Source organism: Malaya genurostris, chromosome 1, assembly GCF_030247185.1.
Source record: "Malaya genurostris strain Urasoe2022 chromosome 1, Malgen_1.1, whole genome shotgun sequence".
Taxonomy (NCBI): Eukaryota; Metazoa; Arthropoda; class Insecta; order Diptera; family Culicidae; genus Malaya; species Malaya genurostris.
Genome location: NC_080570.1, coordinates 100654665 through 100679046, shown reverse-complemented (window position 1 = coordinate 100679046; position 24382 = coordinate 100654665). Strand labels below are relative to the sequence as shown.

The window sequence follows — 24382 nt, the reverse complement described above, 5'->3', positions numbered from 1 at the left end:
GTTGAATAGTTTCTAGGTAACTAAAGTATGTACTGAACACAGGATTAAGGTTATGTGATCAAAAGGCCGTTGTTCAGCATTTGTCCATCAAAGCCATTAAAAGTGGTCATTCTCTACGTTTCGTCTTCGACTAGTCAAGTCAGTGCAATTTACAGTTTACGTTGAACTGTTATGCCACCTAGCAATTCAACGTAAACCGCGTAACAGACGTAAAGCTCAAACTTTATTTAAGTTTACACAACGTTTTACGAAATACACTGAAGAGTATCGTACTTACTGACGTGTCAAACGTGAACAAATTTTGACTTACTGGCCTATTCAGTTTTTGACCTTCAAGAGATAACATAAACTGTTATACACTGATGAGATGAAGACGAAACGTAAAAAAAATAAATTTGGTTATGTTTCCTCAGCACAAAATTAAGTAAACCCCTGATTTTACTCATTTTACCTCGTTATTCTGAATCCAGAAGTCGGATCAGGATAAAATTTAATAGATTGGATTGTGGGACCTTTCATTTGAGTTTTAATTTATGAAAATTGATCCAGTGGTCGCAGAAAACGAAAAAGTTGTGAGCTTTATCAAGTTTTATAGCACATCTTACCCCGTAACTATGAAACCGGAAATCGAATGTGGACAAATTTTAATTTCCGGTTGCGGGACTACAAGAATTCGTAGTGCAATAATATTAGATTAGATGTGAATAAATCAATACTTCTTTCAATCAATTTGAATGGTTATTGTCAATAAAACGGAGCCTTTTTATATCGCGGACCACAGGTTGAGAATAGCTGCTCTGCGATAAAAAAAAAACATTTTTTGTTTCTCCAATTTCGGTGAAGGTATGTTAAACCGTTGGTTCGCCAATACGCGAACAGGCAACATACAATTTTCCATATAAAAACTCAAACTTCATGACACAAACTCCTTACGATTACTCTTGTGCTTTATTGACGGCAATATGAAACCCAAACAGATAGGAAAATGACGTTTAAATTTGAATGACATGTCAGTGGGTATCATTGGAATCGTTCTCTCGACAACATTTGCCTTTAACCTTTTAACTTTGAACTTTTTTCTGCACTTGCTCCTGTACTTTCTGTACTTATTATTGTACTTTCTGAACCTATTCCTGTTCTTTCTGTTCTTGTTTCTGAATTTTATGTATCAGTTTCTGTACCTGTTTCAGTACTTTGTATTTCCCTGTGCTTTCTCTACATGTTCCTGTCCTCTCTGCACTTGTTCCAGTATTTTCAGTATTTGTTACACTACTTGTTCCTGTACCTTCTGAATTTTTTCACTTTTTGTACCTGTTCCTGTACCTTCCACACTTGTTCCTGTGCGTTCTGCACTTGTTTTCCTTATTTCTGTACCTACAGCTCTTCAGGCAAACTTCGCACCGCTGAAAAATTATCTTTGGATGGAAATTATTTCGAACACTCACAAAATCAGGACAATCAAACGACCTGAGCGAAATTCGGTTTTAAGAAGAATGTGATCATGATTGTTCGCGATCAATGAAGTTGAATGATAAAATGAGTCTCAGCAATTTTTCAGTGTGTGAGAAAGTCGATGTATCGTTTCAAAGAGGTGAAAAATGTCAATGTGATGATTCCCAAACCCCGTTCTATTCATGATGTCTAACATTCTCCAATATTTGGAGGCAATTTTGCGAAAAATACGCACAAAATCTTTCAAGATATCAAGCCATTATTGGTGCTGAAGGTGAATGGATTTGACAGAAATAGATGAAATTTTTTCCAGTACTACTGTTATAGCGACGCAAACACCTATTTTCAACTTACTCTGAAAGTCAATCTATCGAACAGAGATAGCAGATCTCACTCTGACAATTAGTTTTCGCATATAAAATGACTACTGGAGTTGCGATGAACGGGGAAGTCGTTACCCTTCCAAATTATATTCGCATTTCACTGTAACAGTTTTATTTGGGTTAATCTACTGAAATTTAAGAAGTATGACTACAACTGACCCCAACTGGTGATGTTAATTTTACTTTTAGGGCATTTGTAATGCTTATGTAAAATTTAAGCCGAAAAAAACATAAAACAACCTTTAGATTCAAATGGAATTGCTCCATTGCACACTTCAATCTTGTTGTTTTTGGATGAAAGTTCAGTGCATTGTGACAATAATAATTACATGTATCGTGAAGATAGAGATTCACATTTCTGAACTTTTAAGAAAACAATGAATCATTAAATAACGTGCTCTCGTCAATCACTTTCTTTTTTTATTTCGTTCTTTAATTGGAATTGACGGCATTGACGGAGAAAAATGGAAACCTGTATGCTGTTCATTTGGCGCCCATACCTGATTGAACATGTGGTTCGAAATAAATGAACACGTGAATCAAGTAGGCTCAATAAAATTTGATCACAAATCAGCTCGTTAGGCGCCAGACGATTTTATCAATAATCTAGTATTCATATTTTGCTCTACAGTGGGCAAGCATTACACAACTCGATACGCGCCAAACAATCATTGGAGATCTAGCATGCATTGAGAGGAAAATTTCCAAGTCCATACATAACATTTTTCAAGATTTTCTCCACTTTTCCGAAGGATTTTCCTTATGTACTATAGCCTAAAACCTCCACATAAACGTCACCTTTCGAACAAAAAAAATCAGATCGGTCCACGCATACCAGAGAACATTAGCAACAACACTTTTTTCGCTATTATTTTATATATAACATATAGATATAGATTTATTGAAATCTGTTGTGCAGTCTATGAGAAAATTGAGTGCACCCCAGAGCCAGAAGTAGGATCTGGATGAAATTAAATAACAGGCTATAAGACAATGGGACCATATATTTGAATCTAAGTTTATGTAAATCGGTTTAGTGGTCTCTGAAGAAAATCGAGCACACATATTTTACCCGGTTACTCCAGAGACAGAAGTTAGTTCTGGATGAAATTCGATAGCATCGGATTTATCGTTATCGGAGTTTACGTGATGTTCTTAACAACCATCGGATCATGATTGAATATGAAATGGACCTTATGTCAGAATTATTGCTGTTGTCACATATTTTTTATGTGTCCCGTACTTACTTGCGTTCATGTTTATTTTGTGCAAATGCAATATGACGTCATAGAACAGTCTACATATGCCAACTCCTTTTTGGACCCTTCTACGGTATTTATCACAGAGATTTTAAGGTGAATAATTGCTCATTGCTCATCGACAGTTATTGAGTCTAGCTAATTTCTATTATACTTTCAGATCTAATATTAGTACTTAGAAGAAGTATAGTTTATGAGCAAATGTATCAAATGTTATTGAGTTTACTAAGTGGCTCTACGAAATCGACCCTCAACAACTCATTTGCAATATTTCCAATCGGTATTACGCGAATTCTGTGTAGCAAATTTACGAAACTGAAACACAACTCAATTTTTATTTTTTACAGTTCAAAAGGCAAATCCCCTAGATTTTGTTTCAACACATCAATCTTCTAAGGAAACTGTACATCGAAAATTGTCGTCAATTGCAATACACGCATCTCAACCCGTAGAATCATACCAATCTGAAATAATTCTAACAGTGAATTAACGAAAGCACCTATGTAATTTATTAATTTTAAATATCCATGTGCATTATTAAGATTCAATATAGAACTTAGTAACAGTTACATGAAAATATTATAACTATTACATAAAATTCTGGTAAAAATACGTTCAGATGAAAGTAGTTTTACAGTACAATTGAAATGAACTTCGTGTAAATTTCACAAAATTATTCTATAGAATCTACAAAAAGAGTCACGTAGGGATTACGTGATACAAATGTGGACTAAAAGTTCATTAGTTCATTTTGTGTTACTTCTACTTCACATAAGTATTATAAGATAAGTTATATGGACAAAAATCCCATACGTTTTCACGTAGCATTGAAATTTTTTCTGAGTGTACGAATTGGTGTTGTAACGGTACATAATCTTAATGGATATGCAATGTTGATCAATCAACTCATCGTCATCGTCTTGCAATAGATGCACATTGGATTGAGTCACATTTACCTGCTAGTTGTAAGTGAGTTAATGTTTTACAGTAAATGTCTACAAAACCGGTGCATGACGTTCGGTAAAATAGCAAATGATGTGCCACTTCCTACAAGACACAAAACCACCACCGATTCGTAGTTTATGACACTCACTGCAAAAATTAGGGCCAATTATAGAATTGTAGAGTCTGTTGCCATTTGCTGCCATCACCTCGTACCAGCCAGCCGCATTAGAAGCTAAATGTCCACGGCGTCCGGATGGTGTTATTTATTTTGGCAGACGGTGGTCTCATGGAATGTTTTCCTATACACTATTTTCTGTCATTTACTGTTGAGCCGGATTAATGAAAGGATGTTTATGCAGCGACAAACTTTTCCGGTCTGGACGCCATTAGGGAGGAAAAACTAATGAAGGCAATTTTTTAGTATGGTTAGATATCACATTAATTCTGAACCAACAAAAGTAGTGTTTACCTAAGTCACTTGTCAATATGTCTTACTGTAATTACAGAAATGATATTTGTCTGTTAGAATATGTTTCGGAGAAACTAAGTTTATATATTTGAGGAATTTAGACTATTTCATAGTTTTGCTAAGCAGAAAATGCGGCTCAATAGAATGCTGGAAACAAATAAAGAAAAATTCTATTTTAACTGCTTTGCACATTTTTTTCTGTGTAGGACAGTATAATTAAAAAATTGCTACTCTTGAAGCCCGAGTATTTTTTTTGTTTGTCTCGAGGATCTTTTTTTTTACTTTTAAATTTTAGTCAGGAAGACGAATAACTTTCATGGCCTTGAAGCATCATTGATGACATAGATATCTTTTCAACTGCAGAGAAAGAAAACAATAAAATATGCACGCTTTCTTCACACTTGATTTCTTAATTCGCATAGAAACATGAAATATATTTAGAAAAACACGTTTCAACCCGAACCGGATCTTTGTATCAAATTGATGCAAATCTCAATAAAAAAATTAACGGTCATATGATTCAGCATAATTCCGGATCAATCGAACAGATTTCAACCAAACTTGGTACAGATACTTATTGCACTTGGAAAGTAGTCATAAGGGTATTCTCATGTGGGTGGAAGAAGTAGCAAATGTGCCTAGCATGAGGATTTTAGGTGAAACTGATCGATTCTCACGAGAATCGAATCTTCTTTACCAGTACAGATAATACTCTTGTCTCAGAGGAGATTCAAAGAGTATTTTCAGGGGAGAGATGTAGCAAGTGTATCTCACTAGAGAGGAGAGAGGTCAAACGTCTAATTGATCTGTTTTTCTGTAAAACGAGCACCTTATAAACACAGATAGTTCTTGCAAATGAGGTTGTTGGGTGTTCTCGTTTTAGGGGTGAGAAGGAATGTGGCTTGGTTGTCAAAGATGAAAATTTATCTAATTAGGTGTTAAACAATACTTCTTGAAAATCACAAATACTTCTTGTTTCTCAGAAGTGGTTGTAGTATTCTAGGTAGACGATGAAGTCTGTTTCTGTAATGACAAATTTGTGTCTCCTCTGAGTACATTACACATAAGAAAGAATCTTGATACTGACAACACCCATTACCATATCAAAAAAAAATGTTGTCGAGCTTTTGAACGTGCGAGTGTGCTATTGTCGGTATTCTTGCAACAACAGGAAATCTGTGGCCAGATGCTATATTTAATAAAAATATATTACACGTAATTTCGCTTTTCGGTGCTCGCTTCATTCCAAAGCCGTGAGGTCTTCGATGTTGCTTCTCCGTATGTCTCACTTCGAGTATTGCTTAGAAAATGATGCGAAAAGGTGAAATATTCGTCTTTTATATCGATGCTGCTGTATCTTATGATAAAAAAAGAACAAGAATTTTCATTTTAAAATTCCCGCGCTTGTCCAATCGGTAAACTTTTATTCTCTCAACGTTGGCAATACTCAGGGATCTCATCATGATCCAAGCTTGTACGACCACCTTTGAAGCGTTTATACCACTCGTATGCCTGTGTTTTTCCTAGACACGATTCACCGAAGGCCTTTTCTAACATTTTCAACGTTTCGGAACACTTAAATCCATTTGCAACACAAAATTTGATGCACGCACGTTGTTCTAAATTTTCATTCATTATAAAAATCGCCACACGAAAATTTTTCAACTTCTTTGTATAGACGCCAAACAAAAACTAATCGTACGATATGCGTCAAAATTTGACAAAATGTGTATAAAAGTGTTGCCAACGTTGAGAGAATAAAAGTTTACCGATTGGACAAGCGCGAGAATTTTAAAATGAGAATTCCGGTTCTTTTTTTATCATAAGGTATGGTAGCAGATATTTTGTTTTCGTACTCAGAACGCGTTCTGACATGGGTCAAATCAGACAGCTTTTTTAATCGTGTACTATTGAAACACTTCAATGTTGTTGCAGTACACGTAGAAGTTAAAAAATTTCGAATCTATTGGTAGTAATATTCCATAAATCCTTCCGCAGATCACTGAGCTATGAGCTTTCAAAATACGAAAAAGGCAAACAAGCGTCATGTGTTTTCCTCTTTGATACTCGTTGATACCAAACATTTCAGAAAAGTTTAAATTGAATTATTTGAGATATTTGGATATAACAAGAGATATTCACGACAAATAACTTATCACTCTCTCAGAGGGTCAATTTTGAAAAGGCGCTCCATAGTAAAGTAAGTCGTATTCAGCGTTTTGACGAGAAATCAATTAACTAGAAAGCCATTCTTGTTTTGAAACAATTAGAAAAAAGGGGAATGTCCAGGATGGCGGAAGTAGAAATTGTAAAAAATTCTCAGAGACAGAACTCGAGTATGAAAACTATCTCTTTTCCGTAAAATTATTCATTAGAACTATTTTTCGAAGAAAACCCGGTAAAGATGTTTGAGAATCATTGGATGTCATTGCTGCTTATGTATCTGTAATAACTGAGAATTCATGGCACCGCCCGGGGTTGGCGGTTCAACGCATACGGCGCTTGTCTGACAGGCCAGTTGCCACATATTCGAGCCCCGACTTGGAAGAATTCTTAGTGTCAGTAAGATCGTAGTACGAGCCATGCAATGATGCTGTACGCTATGAATGAACTGCGAAGTCTGTTGAAACAGAAAGTCCAAACTCCGCAACAAAAAAGTAATATTAAGATTTTGCTTTACTTTGCTACCAGACTTTTAAAATTGAGAATGGGGCAAAATAAACAATTAATCTTACTTCCAACATACATAGTACATCGTTGCACTGCGTAAGCGTGTATGTAAGCGTGCACCTTTCAAAGATTTTTCTATTCGTTAGGTTTTCTTAGAGATGTCAGAATCGATAGGCATTTAGCAATTTGTGGAATTTATGAAAATATTTTTTTCCTGTAAATCTTCGTCAACCAACCAATAATCCACCTACTGGTGTTATGATGCCTTTCTCGTGTGATTTGTATTTTCAGCAAAGCCTAAAAATCGAAATATTTTCGGGCCAAAATTAGAAATTTTTTTCCATCACACATACATACATTTTGCGTGTTTGACGAACTCAGTCGAATGGTATATGAAACTCGGCCCTCCGGACCTCAGTTCAAAAGACGATTTTGTCATAATCGTAGAACATATTGATTGTTAAATTAAATTACTAAAAATCAAGTTAAATTACCGTTGAAGGTTATTGGCTATATATGTTATACGTTGGTGTAGATTGATTCCGAAAGTGACTTCATCGTAAATGAATGAGAATATCCGAATGACAAAATGAGACAAATGAGCTTGATCTATCGGTTTCTTTTGTCGTTGCCGGTTGACGTTCCGAAGATTTATTATTCATCTTCATCATCAAGGCAAAACGACCATAAATTTTTGGAAACTTTAATAACTCCTTACATACTGTACGCAGTTTCATCGATCTTGAAGATAATATTTGCACGAATTGAAGAGAATTTACAGGATCGAGCTCTGCTTCTGGGAGAATGTACTGCTCTGTTTCGCTGACTTTTTTCAACCTATGTCCTTGTAAGTATTTATAAGTTAAAGTTGAAAGTAGTGTCTTTACCTAACATGTAATGCTCAGCTAAAATGCATCGATTTAAATTTTAGATTTCTACACTCAACATTATGGCTACAATAAAGTAAGTATAAACACTTTGAAGTGAGTATTAGACCAAATTATGAGAAAAGCGAAGAAGTCAAGATAATAGAAACTGAGATCATTAGGCTTTATTATTTTTTGTAATCTTTCTTATTACCGCATAACCTTGAAAAAATCCCATAATAGACTAATTTATAAAATTATTTCCTAATCTGCGATCTTTAATATACGACAAACTATTGAATTCACAATTCAGTTAAAAATTAAAACTGCGAACAAAAATTGAAACCTGAATTGAGTACCCCGGCAGTTTGTTTTGATATCAAACATCGCTTCATCGCTCCTTCAACCAACCCATGCAAAACGCAACCAAACATAAAACTAATAAGTATATAAATATCTCTCGCACTTCCGTGATGTATTCTCAGATCTGACCGCGCAGCGCGGAAGTCGACCGATTTAATTGTTTACATCCTATTCCCCTCTGATATAGATTCAGATTTACAAATCACACGCACTCCATCATCCGTTTCGAGAAAGCTTCGCATGAATACAGCTTTTCTATGATCACATACGCCATCTCTGAACAAAATATACGCATCAACCGCCATCTCTGTGAAAACTTTGTTACCGGTGTTGTCTATTATTTCGTTTGTTTATTTTTTTCTTTGCGATGTTTTTTCGTACTTACCTTCGCATTTCAGTCCTTGGCGAAAAAATCCGCACAGCAGTGCACCGCAGTGGTCGCAGAATGTAGGCGACATAAACGTATACACTCTAAAACGGTGTGGTAAGTCTATCTTAAATCTTTCTCTTAAATACTGAAAATGAATTAGAATTGATAAAATAAATTATTAGTTGCTGTCATTAGATAGCCTTAACTTACAACATGTAGTAAAAATTATTTATCAGTAGGTTGACAAGTTTAAGTAATAATTAGGATTTAAAACGAATCTACGTTCATTTCCAAAAATCTGATTGTACATTGCAAAGCTCATTTCAAATAGATTGTAAGATAAGTTTATTGGTTTAAATTGGTTTATGTTCAATATTTGTAACTGTGCCTAAAACACGATCGTTTGTGTTTATTTAGTATGGCCATCAGCAGTGTTATGATTGGAACGTATTGTAGATTGAATAAGTTGCAATCGTAATAATGATAATCTAAATCAAGAGAGCTTATTAAGCTGATCTCCTCCATCAAAATCATATGGTGTGAAAATAAAAAAATCTAGTTTAAGGAGTTTAAACATATTCCCTCGGCTTAACGCAATGTGCCTTAAAATATGTTATTAAATAAAAAAAAAGAGAGCTTATTATTTTTCAGAATAATAACACAACATTTAATTTCATGATTAACATTCAATTTCATGACATAATTGTTGTTTGTTTTGAGGAAAGAAGATCTGGGAGAGATAATTAACTGTGTTTCGTTGCATTTGCTTAAATTGTTCATTTCATCAGCTAGTCACTGAATACTTTGACAGAATTTCGATTCTGCAAATGAGCAAAATGAGTCATGTTTTCAAAAAAAAAGTTATGATTATACATCATAATCAAAAGCTCTCGGATCATGAACTGTTTGATCTTTCTTGGCTGGAATTGAAGCGTAACGCACATTACATTGGTGGGTATAACCTCAAGGGTATTAATGTTATCATGGTCTTCCATACAGTATAAATTTTTGTGTCTTGTCTGAAAAAAAGTAATGTCATATGAGCGGCTGCATGAAAAGCCGGATAAGTGCAAATTAATTTCGAAAACCCGTTTAGGTATTTTTGAATGCAAAACCCGGATATGGACTTTTGCATTGATAAATCCGTCTTCGCTTTTCAACACTATGTTTTCGAATAGCCAAACAGCGAGTCTCTTCTAGAGATTAATTTGAATTCATATATTTTGAATCATTTTCTGTATTAAAATATTGTGGTTTTGAACAATAACGCTAAAACACTGTGTGCTGTAAAGAATTATTTGTTTATTACTACAGGTATGCTATCATACTTTTTGGGCAGAAATTTGAGAATTCAGTCAAATATCAACAGTCATACATATTTCATACAAAAATTTTGCAAATATTACTGATGGAAACCACAGTATAGCTTTTTGCCTTTCTCATGTGTGTGTGTGTGTGTGTGTGTGTGTGTGTGTGTGTGTGTGTGTGTGTGTGTGTGTGTGTGTGTGTGTGTGTGTGTGTGTGTGTGTGTGTGTGTGTGTGTGTGTGTGTGTGTGTGTGTGTGTGCGTATGTAACGTTTTTTGCACAAACTTTTCTCGGAGATGGCTGAACCGATTTTCACAAACTTAGATTCAAATGAAAGGTCTTGTGGGCCCATACAAAATTCCTGAATATCATTTGGATCCGACGTGAAAATAAGTGCACTAACTATTCTCAGAGATGGCTGAACCGATTTTTACAAACTTAGATTCAAATGAAAGGTCCTGTGGTCCCATACGTAATTCCTGAATTTCATGCGGATCCGACTTCCGGATCCGGAAATATAGGGTAAAGTGGGTTAAAAATTGTATACCATCACTGAAAATGGGGAAAAACCTTAAAATTTTTTCTAAATCGACATCAAATGTTTTCCAATTGATAGTTTTTATCAGTAGACGGTCAAACAAACCGATTCGGTTATACCTTTAAGAATCGAAGAAAATGATTTTGAAGAATACCACAGTATTATATATTGATATATATATATTATATATTATATTATATATTGATATGAGAAAGGCATCATTACACCACTAGGTGGATTAAAACAGGTTTTTTCTTTTCTATAAACTGTTTGGCAAATGGTTTTGTACACTAAATAAATTAATTATTACAGATGTACACAGGAGAATATTCTGTAGAATCTGCACAGTCTGTTATATTTCTCGGAGCCGTATACTATTTCTTAATATAATAAGGACATAATTTTAGTAGTATTGTTTGTGCATTTTATCAATCAATTAATCTATTATGCCATTGACTGTATTTGACCAATTAAGTAATCTATTACATAATCTATCACATTGTCACTGAATTCAGAAGGTTCAAAGTGATACTCGATAAGAAAAGTGGAGTTTCGAATAAAACATATTCCGCAAGTAACGCACATTACTACAATGGATGGATTTTCAAAAGAAAGATTGCTCACGGTTGGGATTTTGATAAAAAATTATAAATATTTGTCATTATTTAATGAGAAAATAAAATTATTTATTACATGATTTTTTATTATGACAATGATAACGATTTTTTCCGTGTATATTTAGGCTTTGTGGTCGACTTCAGATCATTCGAAGATTTATAGACGTGGCCGAAAGACTTGTATCGCTTAGGATATAAACTTCTGAAAACCAGTACCTATAACCTGATATGGTAGATCAGTGGTGTAAATTTTTTTATATGATTGGATTCAGTGATGGCATTTCACTAAAGTGATACACCAGTGTGTAAGTTTCATTTTTACACAGCGGATGCATTCGGTAGGATCCACACAAAAAGGAAAGCGCACTTCTTCTCAATGTCCATTAGACAGATTTTGAGTGTGTGCTTGTGTCGAAAGCAGCTGGTGCGAGAGAATTACATTCTCTTCGCATGAGTCGCTCTTTCGTGCTCTCGCCTAAATACACCCAAGTGACCACTGGCGCGTGATGGTGTGCGAACACTTCTGTGAACTTCAATTAATAGAGAGTAGATCTGGCCTTGCTATGAAAATCTTGCAAGGAAAATCGAAAATTCAACGATAAATTGTGTTTCTTCTACGCAAATCATACTCCAGAATGCTCACCTCTGTGAAAATATTTGTGTCCATCTCAGAGAATTTGAGAGCTCTGTTCTAGCGCTTTGGTGTGATTCAGTGCTAGAGGTAAAAGAAAATAAACACGCGCACTCATGAGGCGTGTACACTTTATACAACAGTGGTGTATATATGTAAAAGAGAAGAGCTCTCGATGATGTCAGTGCGAGGGGAGAAATTATACTTGCTCTTTGTCACACAGAGGAGATGGACATCTCGGATTGGAATCATGCTCCAAATCTTGAGGAACATCCACTCGTATGATAGCTAACCTGAAGTGTATGATCAGTTGAATAATTTTGAATCATTTTGATCTAATAAGTTGGAAATCGAACGTCGAACATTTTTGCTACTAAACCTTTGTGTCAAAGACTGCCGTATACTTTTTATATGTCTAGAAGAACAACTCCAGTGGATGAACCAGACTTTTCAAGAGGAGAAAGTAAACTACTTGATTGATAATTGGATTCAACCAAGGAAATTTGATATAGTCATGAGACCTATTTTTTCAAGTTTCCTAAGTTTCCTAACAATAAAAAAATAAAATTTCATAGAAATTCGTTTCACTAATGTCATAGTGTAACAAACTTGAGTTAAAATATGATCGTATTTCCGTGGAACTTCGTTTTCAACTAATAGCGTTTAACTGTGCACACTCTCAAGCTGTTTATGAAGCTTTTGAGTTCTTTCGCCGTTGATAAGAAGTATCTGATTTTCTTCTTTGGGTCCAGGGAATATTTTTTGAGGTTTCTTTAAAAACCCAAGAAAATTTCCAGAGAAGCTTTAATATAGTTCAGATTGCCAAATGTTTAAGCGAAATTTACGAAATCTAGGTTCAATTTCCTTTTGTAAATCCTTGACTTTTTGACTTTTGACTTTGTAAATCCTTGACTTTTTGACGAACAATTTTCAAGCGAACGAACAGTTGGATACTGTCGTCGATGATAGGAGAATTGAATTTCGTTTAAGATGTTGGGTCTGATTGATTCCTAGCTTAAATTATGCACGATTTAATTGATTTAATCGATTGCATTGATGCCACTCAAATTTTCTGAAACAATTTCATGATTCAAGTTAAATTCAACATGAGATCTCCCTACCAACTACATCTGTGGTTGTTGAACATGGAAATCTTTTACCTTACCCCGGTTTTTAATTCTAAAAGTCGTACAAGGAATTTATTTGTTCAACAGCACTATGGACTGGTGAATTCCACTGCAAAAAAAAAAAGATTTTAATAATAGTTTTTTAGTTCGATTCATCAATGCTGTTGTATTAAAGGAAGGTAAAATTTGTCGTCACCAAAACTGCCAAATTCACCACACATTTTAGTAAATCTGGCAGAACGATAAACCACAAGAGTAGTTTTGCGTTTCAGTTTGATATTTGGTTTAGAAATATGTTGAGCACAAAAGCAATATGAATTTGTGAACTTTCATCTCCACACGATTCTAATGAACCAACATTCCAGATAAGAACATTCAAATAATTATTTAGTATAATTGTTAGCTGCTAACGAGCAGTTTCAGAGTTTGTAGAGAAACTCCACGCAGAGGAGAAGGGTAAAGGTACGAATCTTTTCTTTTTTCTTTTTTGGGGGGGGGGGTAATGTTCTGCTACGTCTTGATTTTTGGGATCTTTTGTTTCATCAAATTGGTTCATTTTTAAATTAATTATTGTATTCTGTAACAGTCAATTTTTAAAACCTATCTCAATATACCTTGGATAGTTTGTCTATAAAGGGTGTACCGTTTGAAATCCGCTCATACTTAAATTGCTCTATTTTTTACGTTGGATAAAATTTATTGAAATTTCACGTAGATGTAGTTCAATGTGTATTGAATACATTGTGTATTGCTTGTTTAGAGTTTATTGTATTAGGTGCGCAAAAGTCTTGCACGAGAATTGTGAAAAAAAGGAACGCGTCATCGGAAAAATATTGGGAATCGAGAATTCCGCGATATCTGATATCATAAAATGGTTCAAAGAATGTCTGACTGTTGATCGGGAGCGCTGATCCGGAAAACAGCTGTCATGTCAACTAAAACGATCTCAACGCGTGGTTAAGGTCTTTGGACGATCGCCTGAATCCGAAGGCCTGAGTTCGAGATGCGGCTAAGAAGTTGCATATGAGAAAGACTTTTGTTCAGAATACCAAAAATTAAGCTGGACTAATCACAGTTAAGGTTCAAAAGTCTCCAATCTGACGCGAAACAGAATACGGTCGTAAAATGCCGTGCTCTGACTAAAAATTAACGAATCCACAATGCTGCGTTATGGATGACGAGACACATGGAAAGGCGGAATTCAACCAGATTACAGAAAACCTATAAGTGACTACCAAGCATAAGTATGATGTTTCCGAGAATATCCGGATGTAGCAGATGTCGAAGTTCGTCAAAAAGTTCCTGATTTGGTAAGCGATTTGTACTTGCAGAAAACGGAGTATACCTTTCGTTACCGAAAGCACCATGAATGGATAGGTGTATTTGAAAGAGTGTCTCAAAAAGCGGCTCCACCTTCTGCCCACAATGGCTCGACGATAATCTGGCTGGATTGGGCATCAAACCACTACCTGAACGACGTGCTAGAGTAGTACAACGTGAGTGATGTCGAGCCGAAAGATCTTAACACAAAAACACTTTGCAATTGATCATAGGTAAACAAGCAAAAAATGGTCGATTCTAATGTCGTGCAAAACCTTAAGGCTGAGGCTAATGTTTGCGCATTCGGTTTTAATCCTAAAGTGGGCCAAAATTCATTATAGCTTGAGCACAATTGAAGCCATTCGACCGAACACGATTGATACGAGTTAACCATTATGAAATTACAATAGTCTGGTCTCTACTCAATGCTTCACGCTAAACGCTACGCTATATACGCTAAACGACACTTGTCTATTGGCAAACTTCAAGTATCGCAAGGAAAAGTCAAACTTCAAGTATCGTAAGTCTAACGTCCCAGTTCACGATGTTTTTGCTAGGCGTTATTGCCTTTCTCATATAGAAAGCTTATGCAATCACTTGAAAAACCGACTAGTAAAAATTGGCCCGGAGGGCCAAGTGTCATATACCATTCGACTCAGTTCATCGAGCTGAGCAATGTATGTTGGTGTGTGTGTGTGTGTGTGTGTGTGTGTGTGTGTGTGTGTGTGTGTGTGTGTGTCAAATAATCTCACTAGGTTTTCTCGGAGATGGCTAAACCGATTTTGACAAACTTAGATTCAAATGAAAGGTCTCGTGTTCAATATTGTACACCGTCACTTAAACCGGCGAAACAAAAAACGTAAAAAATTTCCTAAACTGGTCTCAAAACTACACAAATCGGAAGGCATTATCAGTAGGCAACTAAACAAACCGATTCCGGCTATCCTGGTTCCCGGTATCCGATTCCGGAAGTACCGGAAATAGTAGTTATATATACCAAAATAGATCTCACTCACTTTTCTCAGCGATGGTTTGTCCGATTTCCACAAACTTAGATTCAAATGAAAGGTCTCGTGGTCCCATACGGAATTCTTGAATTTCATCCGGATCCGACTTCCTTTTCCGGAGTTATAGGGTAAAGTGTGTTCAATATTGTACACCGTCACTTAAAATATTTTCGGATGCAACAAACATTTAAATAGTAATTTAGAGTGCGATGACAGAAATGTATAAAATCTTCAAAATTTGAATCAAAACTAGTAGAGTTTGTGTGTCATGTTAGTTGGTGGCCGTATGAACCGACTTTGATTATACCGATTCTCGGGTTCCGGTTCCGGAAGTGCATATAATAGTGAACCCACTTCGTTTTCTTAAGGATGACTTACGCAATCAAAGCACTGTTTTATTCTGTATTTTATGCACAAACAATCTCTTGGTTTCTTTCAAAAATCGAAGAGAAAAATTTTGAATAGAATACCACAATATTATATGTACATGAGAAAGGCATCATTACACCACTAGGTGGATTAAAACAGGTTTTTTCATGCATAAACCTTCTTTATAATTTCATAAAGACAATTGGAGTTTTAATTTGAACGCTGCCCCTGTTCAGTTTGAAGAATATCATCCTCTTCCGAAAGATCTGCGAAAAGATGAGATGAAATGAGAACCCGTTATGAAAGTTTTTTTTCCAGCTACTCATACTAATCGATAAAAATTCCGGAAGCCAAGTTAGACCCTTGTATCAAACTAGACTCAAAGCAACATGTCGTAGAAAATCAATCCTTGAAAACAAATTTTAGTCTTTGGCAAAACAAATCTCGGTGATCACGAATCAAAGATGGGTAGGTATAACCAACAATAATATATTCTCATTGTATTGTAACCGTATGAAGATACAAAAAAAATCGATTCGCAATAGATTTCCGCTCAATATTCTATTTCTGTTAATGAGCAAGTGAACAATTTGGCACGCGACAATAAAATTTGCGGAGGTCCCATTGCTTTAAACGAATTTATTAGCGCCTTTCGTCGAAGGACACTTTTCAGTTCTCTTGCTTCGTGGAATAGAAACTAGCATAGAAGTGTGTAATAAAATACATCTTAACAAAATATATTTTAAGTTATTTCACCTAAGCTTATTGCATTTCACTATACCTTAATTGAAATGTATGTATACTGTCAACTCAAATGCTTTAAAAATACTATACATAAGTTAATATACATACAATGCAGTCGTTTTGAACATACTTACAATTGTACTTTCGGAATTAAAACTAGATTCGGAGCAGCTTCCCAGCAGCTTCTCATGGCATTTTTTATGTACCGCAGTTTGGCAGGCTAAAATAATATAAACGATTAAAATCAGATTAATTATCCATATTGATATATATATATATATATATATATATATATATATATATATATATATATATATATATATATATATATATATATATATATATATATATATATATATATATATATATATATATATATGTATTTATATTTATATATATATAACATTTTTTTTTCTTGATGATATAAGCGGATTGTGCCAGAAGGATAGTAACGATTACATAATTTCTCGACAAACCCTTAGCACCACAAACCAAAGTTGTGGGAATAAAGAGAACCGGTGTCTATAAAAACCGTCAAACAATGCCATTAATTAGAAAAGAAAACCTCAGACAGTGCAATATTTCATCAGTTTTTTTCTATCGTAACTATTTTTTCTGGCAATTTAGCTCTAGCTGTCACACTTTTCATTTTTACAAGTTATTTATTCTCGTTGTGAGATAAGTTCCCAAAAATATCATACTCGGGAGATACAAAAGCGCTCGCTTTGTAGTTATGTATTTCAAACAATCACTCAAGATAGTAACTCTTAACGAGTGCCTGGACCATAAATAGTGGCTTTCAACATTGACGACACGGTGATTTACGGAATGAGTTTGAACTTTCTCGCATACAACAAACATCGTAGATGACAAGAGCAAACATAAGATGTCTCCTGTAACTTTGAAGTATCTTTAAAAAAAATAATCAGTTGGTGTTGAACAGTCGTTCGCACCGCACGCAAATAGCTCTTGGCTTCTGGAAAAATTTTCTGGCTACCTACAGTTTCGTTGATTCAAGGCTACCTGAATCACTAACAGTCTTTTTGAAGACTAACAATTAGTCAGCCTTTCTCAAGGCTATACAAAGAGTGATATTCTAATATAATTAGTCTTTTTCAATACTATGAAAATAATCAGCCATCCAAGGAATTATTCTTCGAACTAATCAGTCTTTATTAAGACTGCCACAAAATCAGTCTTTATCAAGACTTAACCAAACTAGGAGTCTATTCGAGGACTAATTTAGCCTAGTTAATTTAATTTCATTGATTTCAAAAATGCCTGCGCCCAACTGGAAAGGCAATAAGCCTAAGGTTAAAAATAAAAGAATTCGGAAGAAATCCGTCGGTGACGACGAATTTGAGTTTGCCGAACGGACGCTACACTGACGGCGAGCTGCACTGAAACGGTACTGTGCCGGATAGGTGTGAATGCGCTCATAGAAAACGAATGAAATAATAACAGTATCCGTGCACGGTGTCGGACCGGATATGTTTGAATAGTCCTTAACGGAAACAATTTATTATTAGGTAGATCGGCCACGCCATCTTCTTCTAATGACAGTTACACTAGCGTAATAGGTAGACATCTACCTAACAATATTCCTGCAATGCCATTCGCTTCTTTAAACGAAGTCGATTTGGGCGATATAACGGAAAATAGAATGATCTACCTACAAGATAAACTTTTTCAAATGATCATCCGAATGAATTCGACTTCATCACATTTTTAAGCATTTCAAGTTGGATAGCAATTTGCAAATAATATTATAATGGATTTAAAATTTAACAGTGATGTTAAATAATTATTAGAATATTTTAAATTGGAATGCTCGATCTTTAAAATCGAGTGAAAATGAAAATTTTATAATTTTCTTAAAGCATTCCAAATTATGTGGTTCTTGAAAGGCGATTTATAAAAACTCACAAGATATCGACCGAAATTTTTCGTAAACGGGGCTTAAATGCGAAGCATGTCCAGTGCAAATGTAGGCAAAATAACAGTACTGGTAAAATACTTCATAATGAACTTTCAGCTGGTTACTTCACAGTTCTTCATCCCAGTAATCCGACTCTTCTCTTCCGTGAAAAATCCATCTCCAATCGATCTGGTTCTAACAGATCAAAGTCACATTTGTAATGAACCGATTACACATGCTGACTTTGACTCAGATCATCTTCCTGTAACATTCAGACTTTCCAATCCAGTTAGTTCTAGATTGAACTATCATAGAGCCAATTGGTTTGAATACAGATCTCACATTGGAAATCATGTGGATCATGAAACTATTTTAGAAAATTTGCGGACACCGACATAGCAATAGATTATTTGAATCATGACATTATCGAAGCTAGAAATCTTTCAGTTCCCAAAGCTGCTTCAACTGCTCATTCGGTTGAAGAACGTTCGTCGACGACAATATCAACGTTCTCGTGATCCTGCTATGAAAAACATAGTTAAGGATGTCCACAATTTTAATTTGAACGTTGTGAATCCTACTGAAAATGAAGTCTCACTGAAATATGACCATATTTCAACTCAGGTGTTTTTACAAGATGACATTATTGAGACGAATTTTGATGAAATTAAATCAATTATTAGGAAACTTAAAAACATGACGGCTCCTGGTAATGATGGAATCTTTAAAATTCTTATTAAAAATCTTCCCGATGTTATCTTGAGACTCTTGGTTAAAATTTTCATCAAGTATTTTTCATTAGCTTATTTCCCTAAGAGATGGAAAAACGCTAAAGTAATTCCCATCCTCAAACCTGATAAAAACCCAGAAGAATCATCAAGTTATCGACCAATTAGTTTACTTTCTTCTATCAGTAAACTTTTTGAAAATGATATCTTGTTGAGAATGATGTCTCATATAAATGAGAATTCAATTTTTTCACTAGAGCAGTTTAGATTTCGTCATGAACATTCAACTATTCATCAACTTGTAAGAGTAACGAACATGATAAATGCAAATAAATCTTCTGGGTTATCCACTGGAGTTGCTTTCTAGACATAGAAAAAGCATTCGACAGTATTTGGCACAAAGGTTTCATAGCAAAAATGTCTGATTTTCAGTTTCCTATTTATTTGATCAAAATGATTCAAAATTATTTAACTGATCATACTCTTCAGGTTAGCTATCAGTATTATAGATCTGAATTGCTACCCGTACGAGCAGGTGTTCCGCAGGGTTCGAACGTAGCTCCAATCTTGTATAATATTTTCACTTCTGATCTTCCAAATCTACCCGTTGGTTGTCAGAAATCGCTCTTCTGTGACAACACAAGTCTGTTAGCCACAGGTAGAAATCTAAGAGTGATCTACAGTCGCCTACAAAGAAGCTTAAATATTTTCAGTGATTATCTGTCAAAATGGAAAATTAAACCAAATGCAGCAAAAACGCAATTAATTATCTTTCCTCATAAGCCAAGAGCTTCTTTTCTTAAACCAAACAATAATCACATTTTCAAATTGAATGGCTTGGAATTGACATGGTCTGATCAAGCAAAATACTTAGGTTCAACATATGACAAAAAACTCACTTTCAAGGATCACATTGAAGGAATCCAGACAAAGTGTAATAAATATATTAAATGTTTATATCCCCTTATAAACAGAAATTCTAAGCTCTGTCTAAAGAACAAATTATTAATTTATAAACAAATTTTCCGACCAGCCATGCTTTATGCAGTACCGATTTGGTCAAGCTGTCGTTCCACCAGAAAGAAAACGCTTCAAAGGATTCCGAATAAAGCTCTGAAAATGATTTTGAATCGTCCTCCCTGGTTTAGTACGAATGAGTTGCGCAGGCTTACAAATATAGAACCATTAGATGTAATGTCACATAATATTATAAGCAAATTCCGACAAAAATCGATGCAATCTTCAATTGAATCGATTCGCTCCCTGTATTAGTTAATAAGTTAGTATATATATCAGTCGGTGTTGAACAGTCGTTCGCACCGCACGCGTATAGCTCTTGGCTCCTGGAATTTTTTTTTTCTGGCTACCTAGAGTTTCATTGATTCAAGGCTTCAGTCTTTTTCAAGGCTACCTGAATCACTAACTAAGTGACTAAGTGATACAAAGAGTGATATTAGAGTGACTAAGTGATACAAAGAGTGATATTAGAGTGACTAAGAAATTAATCAGCCTTTTTTAAGGCTAGCTAGGAGTCTAATCGAAGACTAATTTAGCCTAGTTAATTTAATTTAAAATTTCATTAATTTCAAAAATGCCTGCGTCCAACCGGAAAGGCAACAAGCCTAAGGCTAAAAATAATTCAATACGGAATAAATCACAATCCGTTATTCAACATTTTTCTAATAACATTCACGATCTTATAGAATCTGAATGTAAAAATAAAAGACAACGGACGGATTTCCCTTCCGTTGATCCTATGCCGTCTAACAATATTTACGAGATTCTTCCTGAATCCGATTGTAGCGACATAGAAGAAAATTCTTCAAAAATTCCCAAAATGGACGCTTGTCGTTCTGGGAAGAAACATCAATCTATGCCACCAGTGACGGTGATGATTTCCGACTTCAAAGCATTCCGTACTGAGCTTTCTACTTTTCTCCCGGAAGTAAAAGTCTCATTTCAAATCGGACGAAGAGGAGAATGTCGAGTCTTGGTGGATGGATTGGAAGATTACGAACGTCTTATTCGATATTTGTCCGAAAAACTTCATAAATTTTATTCATATGATATAAAATCAGACAGACCCTTCAAGGCTGTCTTGAAAGGATTATCAAATGATCAAAGTATTGATGAAATTAAAAATGAATTAAAAGAATTGCTTGGTTTTGCCCCTTCCCAAGTAATACTTATGAAAAAAAGAGCGAATGGTACTTCTAAACCACGCTCTGGAATTTCCCATGAACTTTACCTAATACACTTCAATCGAAGTGATGTAAACAATTTGAAAACTTTAGAAAAAGTACGTTACATTTCCCACATTAAAATTCATTGGGAACATTATAAACGGCATAATCGTATTGCAAACTTAACGCAATGTCGTCGTTGCCAAGGCTTCGGTCATGGAACCAAAAATTGTCATATGGATATACGGTGTTTGAATTGTGGTAAATCGCATTCGAAAGACGCTTGTCCAATGAATGAAACCACTGATAAATTTTCATGTTCAAATTGCAATGGAAATCATAAATCCAATTATTTGAAATGTCCTGTCAGGGAAAAAATTTTAAACGCTCGTTCGCTTAGACAACAAGTCAAATCAACGACCTTAAATTTACAGAACATACCTGAAAATTCTTCTAAGGCACCTGCCAATTCGTCTTCTAACGAAAACAATTTATTGACAGGTAGATCGACCTCGTCATCATCTTCTTCTAATGTCAGTTATGCTGGTATATTAGGTAGAAATCTATCTCCTATTTCTTCTAATGTAAATAATCAAAACACAGGACCGCCTTGCAGTTCTTCTTCTAACGAAAACAATTTATTAATAGGTAGACCGGCCAAATCATCTTCTTCTAATGGCAGTCTACCTACAAATATTCCTTCAATGCCATTCGCTTCTTTAAATGAAGTCGATTTAGGCGATATAACTGAAAATAAAATGATCTACCTACAAGATCAACTTTTTCAAATGATCATCCAAATGAATTCGACTTCATCACTTTTTGAAGCATTTCAAATCGGATGGAAATTTGCAAATAATATTATAATGAATTTAAAATTTAACAGTGATGTTAAATAATTATTTGAATATTTTAAATTGGAATGCTCGATCTTTGAAATCGAGTGAAGATGAATTTTATAATTTTCTCAAAGATCACAAAATTCATATTGCCATTGTGACAGAAACTTTTCTTAAGCCAAATGTAAAATTGAAAAGTAATCCACATTATGTGGTTCATCGATTTGACAGGTTTACTGGAATTGGTGGTGGAGTTGCCATTTTTGTCCAACGGCAAATTAAACATCGAATTTTACCTTCTTTCAATACTAAAGTTATTGAAAGCTTGGGAATCGAAGTTGAAACCATTCATGGAATTTATTTCATCGCTGGAGCATATTTGCCATTCCAATGCACCGGCGAACAATTAAATTTCTTTAAAGGCGATTTGCAAAAACTTACAAGATATCGATCGAAATTTTTCGTAATAGGGGACTTAAATGCTAAGCATGTCCAGTGGAATTGTAGGCAAAATAACAGTAATGGTAAAATACTTCATAATCAACTCTCAGCTGGTTACTTTACAGTTCTTCATCCCAGTAATCCTACTTGTTTCTCTTCCGTGAAAAACCCGTCTACAATTGATCTGGTTCTAACAGATCAAAGTCACATTTGTAGTGAACCGATTACTCATGCTGATTTTGACTCAGATCATCTTCCTGTAACATTCAGACTTTCCAACGAAGCTATAATTAATCCAATTAGTTCTATTTTCAACTATCATAGAGCAAATTGGTTGGATTACAGATCTCACATTGAAAATCATGTGGATCATGAAACTATTTTAGAAAATTCTGCGGATATCGACACAGCAATTGATAATTTGAATCATTATATTATCGAAGCTAGAAATCTTTCAGTTCCCAAAGCTCAAACTAAATTAAATTCTCCTATCATCGATGACAATCTTCAACTGCTCATTCGGTTGAAGAATGTTCGTCGACGACAATATCAACGTTCTCGTGATCCTGCTATGAAAAACATAGTTAAGGATTTACAAAAAGAAATTAAACATAGATTTACTCTTTTGCGAAATGAAAATTTCGCTAAAGAAGTTGAACAAATTAAACCATATTCTAAACCTTTCTGGAAACTTTCTAAGGTTCTTAAGAAACCTCAGAAACCTATTCCTGCTCTCAAGGAAGGAAATCAAATACTTCTTACAAATGGCGAAAAAGCTCAAAAACTTGCTCAGCAGTTCGAGAGTGTCCACAATTTTAATTTGAACGTTGTGAGTCCTATTGAAAATGAAGTCTCACTGAAATATGATCATATTTCAACTCAAGTGTTATCACACGATGACATTATTGAGACGAATTTTGATGAAATTAAATCAATTATTAGAAAACTTAAAAACATGAAGGCTCCTGGTAATGATGGAATTTTTAATATTCTTATTAAAAATCTTCCCGATGTTGCCTTGAGACTCCTGGTTAAAATTTTCAACAAGTGTTTTTCATTAGCTTACTTCCCAAAAAGATGGAAAAACGCTAAAGTAATTCCTATCCTAAAACCTGATAAAAACCCAGCAGAAACATCAAGTTATCGCCCAATTAGCTTACTTTCTTCTATCAGTAAACTTTTTGAAAAAATTATCTTGTTAAGAATGATGACTCATATAAATGAGAATTCAATTTTTTTACCAGAGCAGTTTGGATTTCGTCATGAACATTCAACTACTCATCAACTTGTCAGAGTAACGAACATGATAAAATCAAATAAATCTTCTGGGTTATCCACTGGAGTTGCTCTTCTAGACATAGAAAAAGCATTCGACAGTGTTTGGCACAAAGGTTTAATAGCAAAAATGTCTGATTTCCAGTTTCCTATTTATTTGATCAAAATGATTCAAAATTATTTAACTGATCGTACTCTTCAGGTTAGCTATCAGAATTGTAAATCTGAATTGCTACCCGTACGAGCCGGTGTTCCGCAGGGTTCGAGTGTAGCTCCAATCTTGTATAATATTTTCACTTCTGATCTTCCAAATCTACCCGTTGGTTGTCAGAAATCGCTATTCTGTGACGACACAAGTCTGTTAGCCACAGGTAGAAATCTAAGAGTGATCTGCAGTCGCCTACAAAGAAGTTTAAATATTTTCAGTGATTATCTGTCAAAATGGAAAATTAAACCAAATGCAGCAAAAACGCAATTAATTATCTTTCCTCACAAGCCAAGAGCTTCTTTTCTTAAACCAAACAATAATCACATTCTCAAATTGAATGGCTTGGAATTGACA

General features: G+C 34.7%; 1 protein-coding gene across 4 annotated transcripts in view; it reads right to left on the bottom strand.

Moving 5' to 3' along the window:
- The window catches only part of LOC131425244 (putative protein kinase C delta type homolog), a 190858-nt gene that overhangs the window by 85765 nt on the left and 80711 nt on the right, over positions 1-24382 (bottom strand). For all 4 annotated transcript variants that reach the window (XM_058586973.1, XM_058586974.1, XM_058586972.1 and 1 more), the window contains exons 5-6: positions 16571-16656; positions 8793-8922 (exon numbers count right to left, since the gene is read on the bottom strand). In XM_058586973.1, the coding sequence (XP_058442956.1) occupies positions 8793-8922; positions 16571-16656 (216 nt within the window). The remainder of the gene's footprint in view (positions 1-8792; positions 8923-16570; positions 16657-24382) is intronic.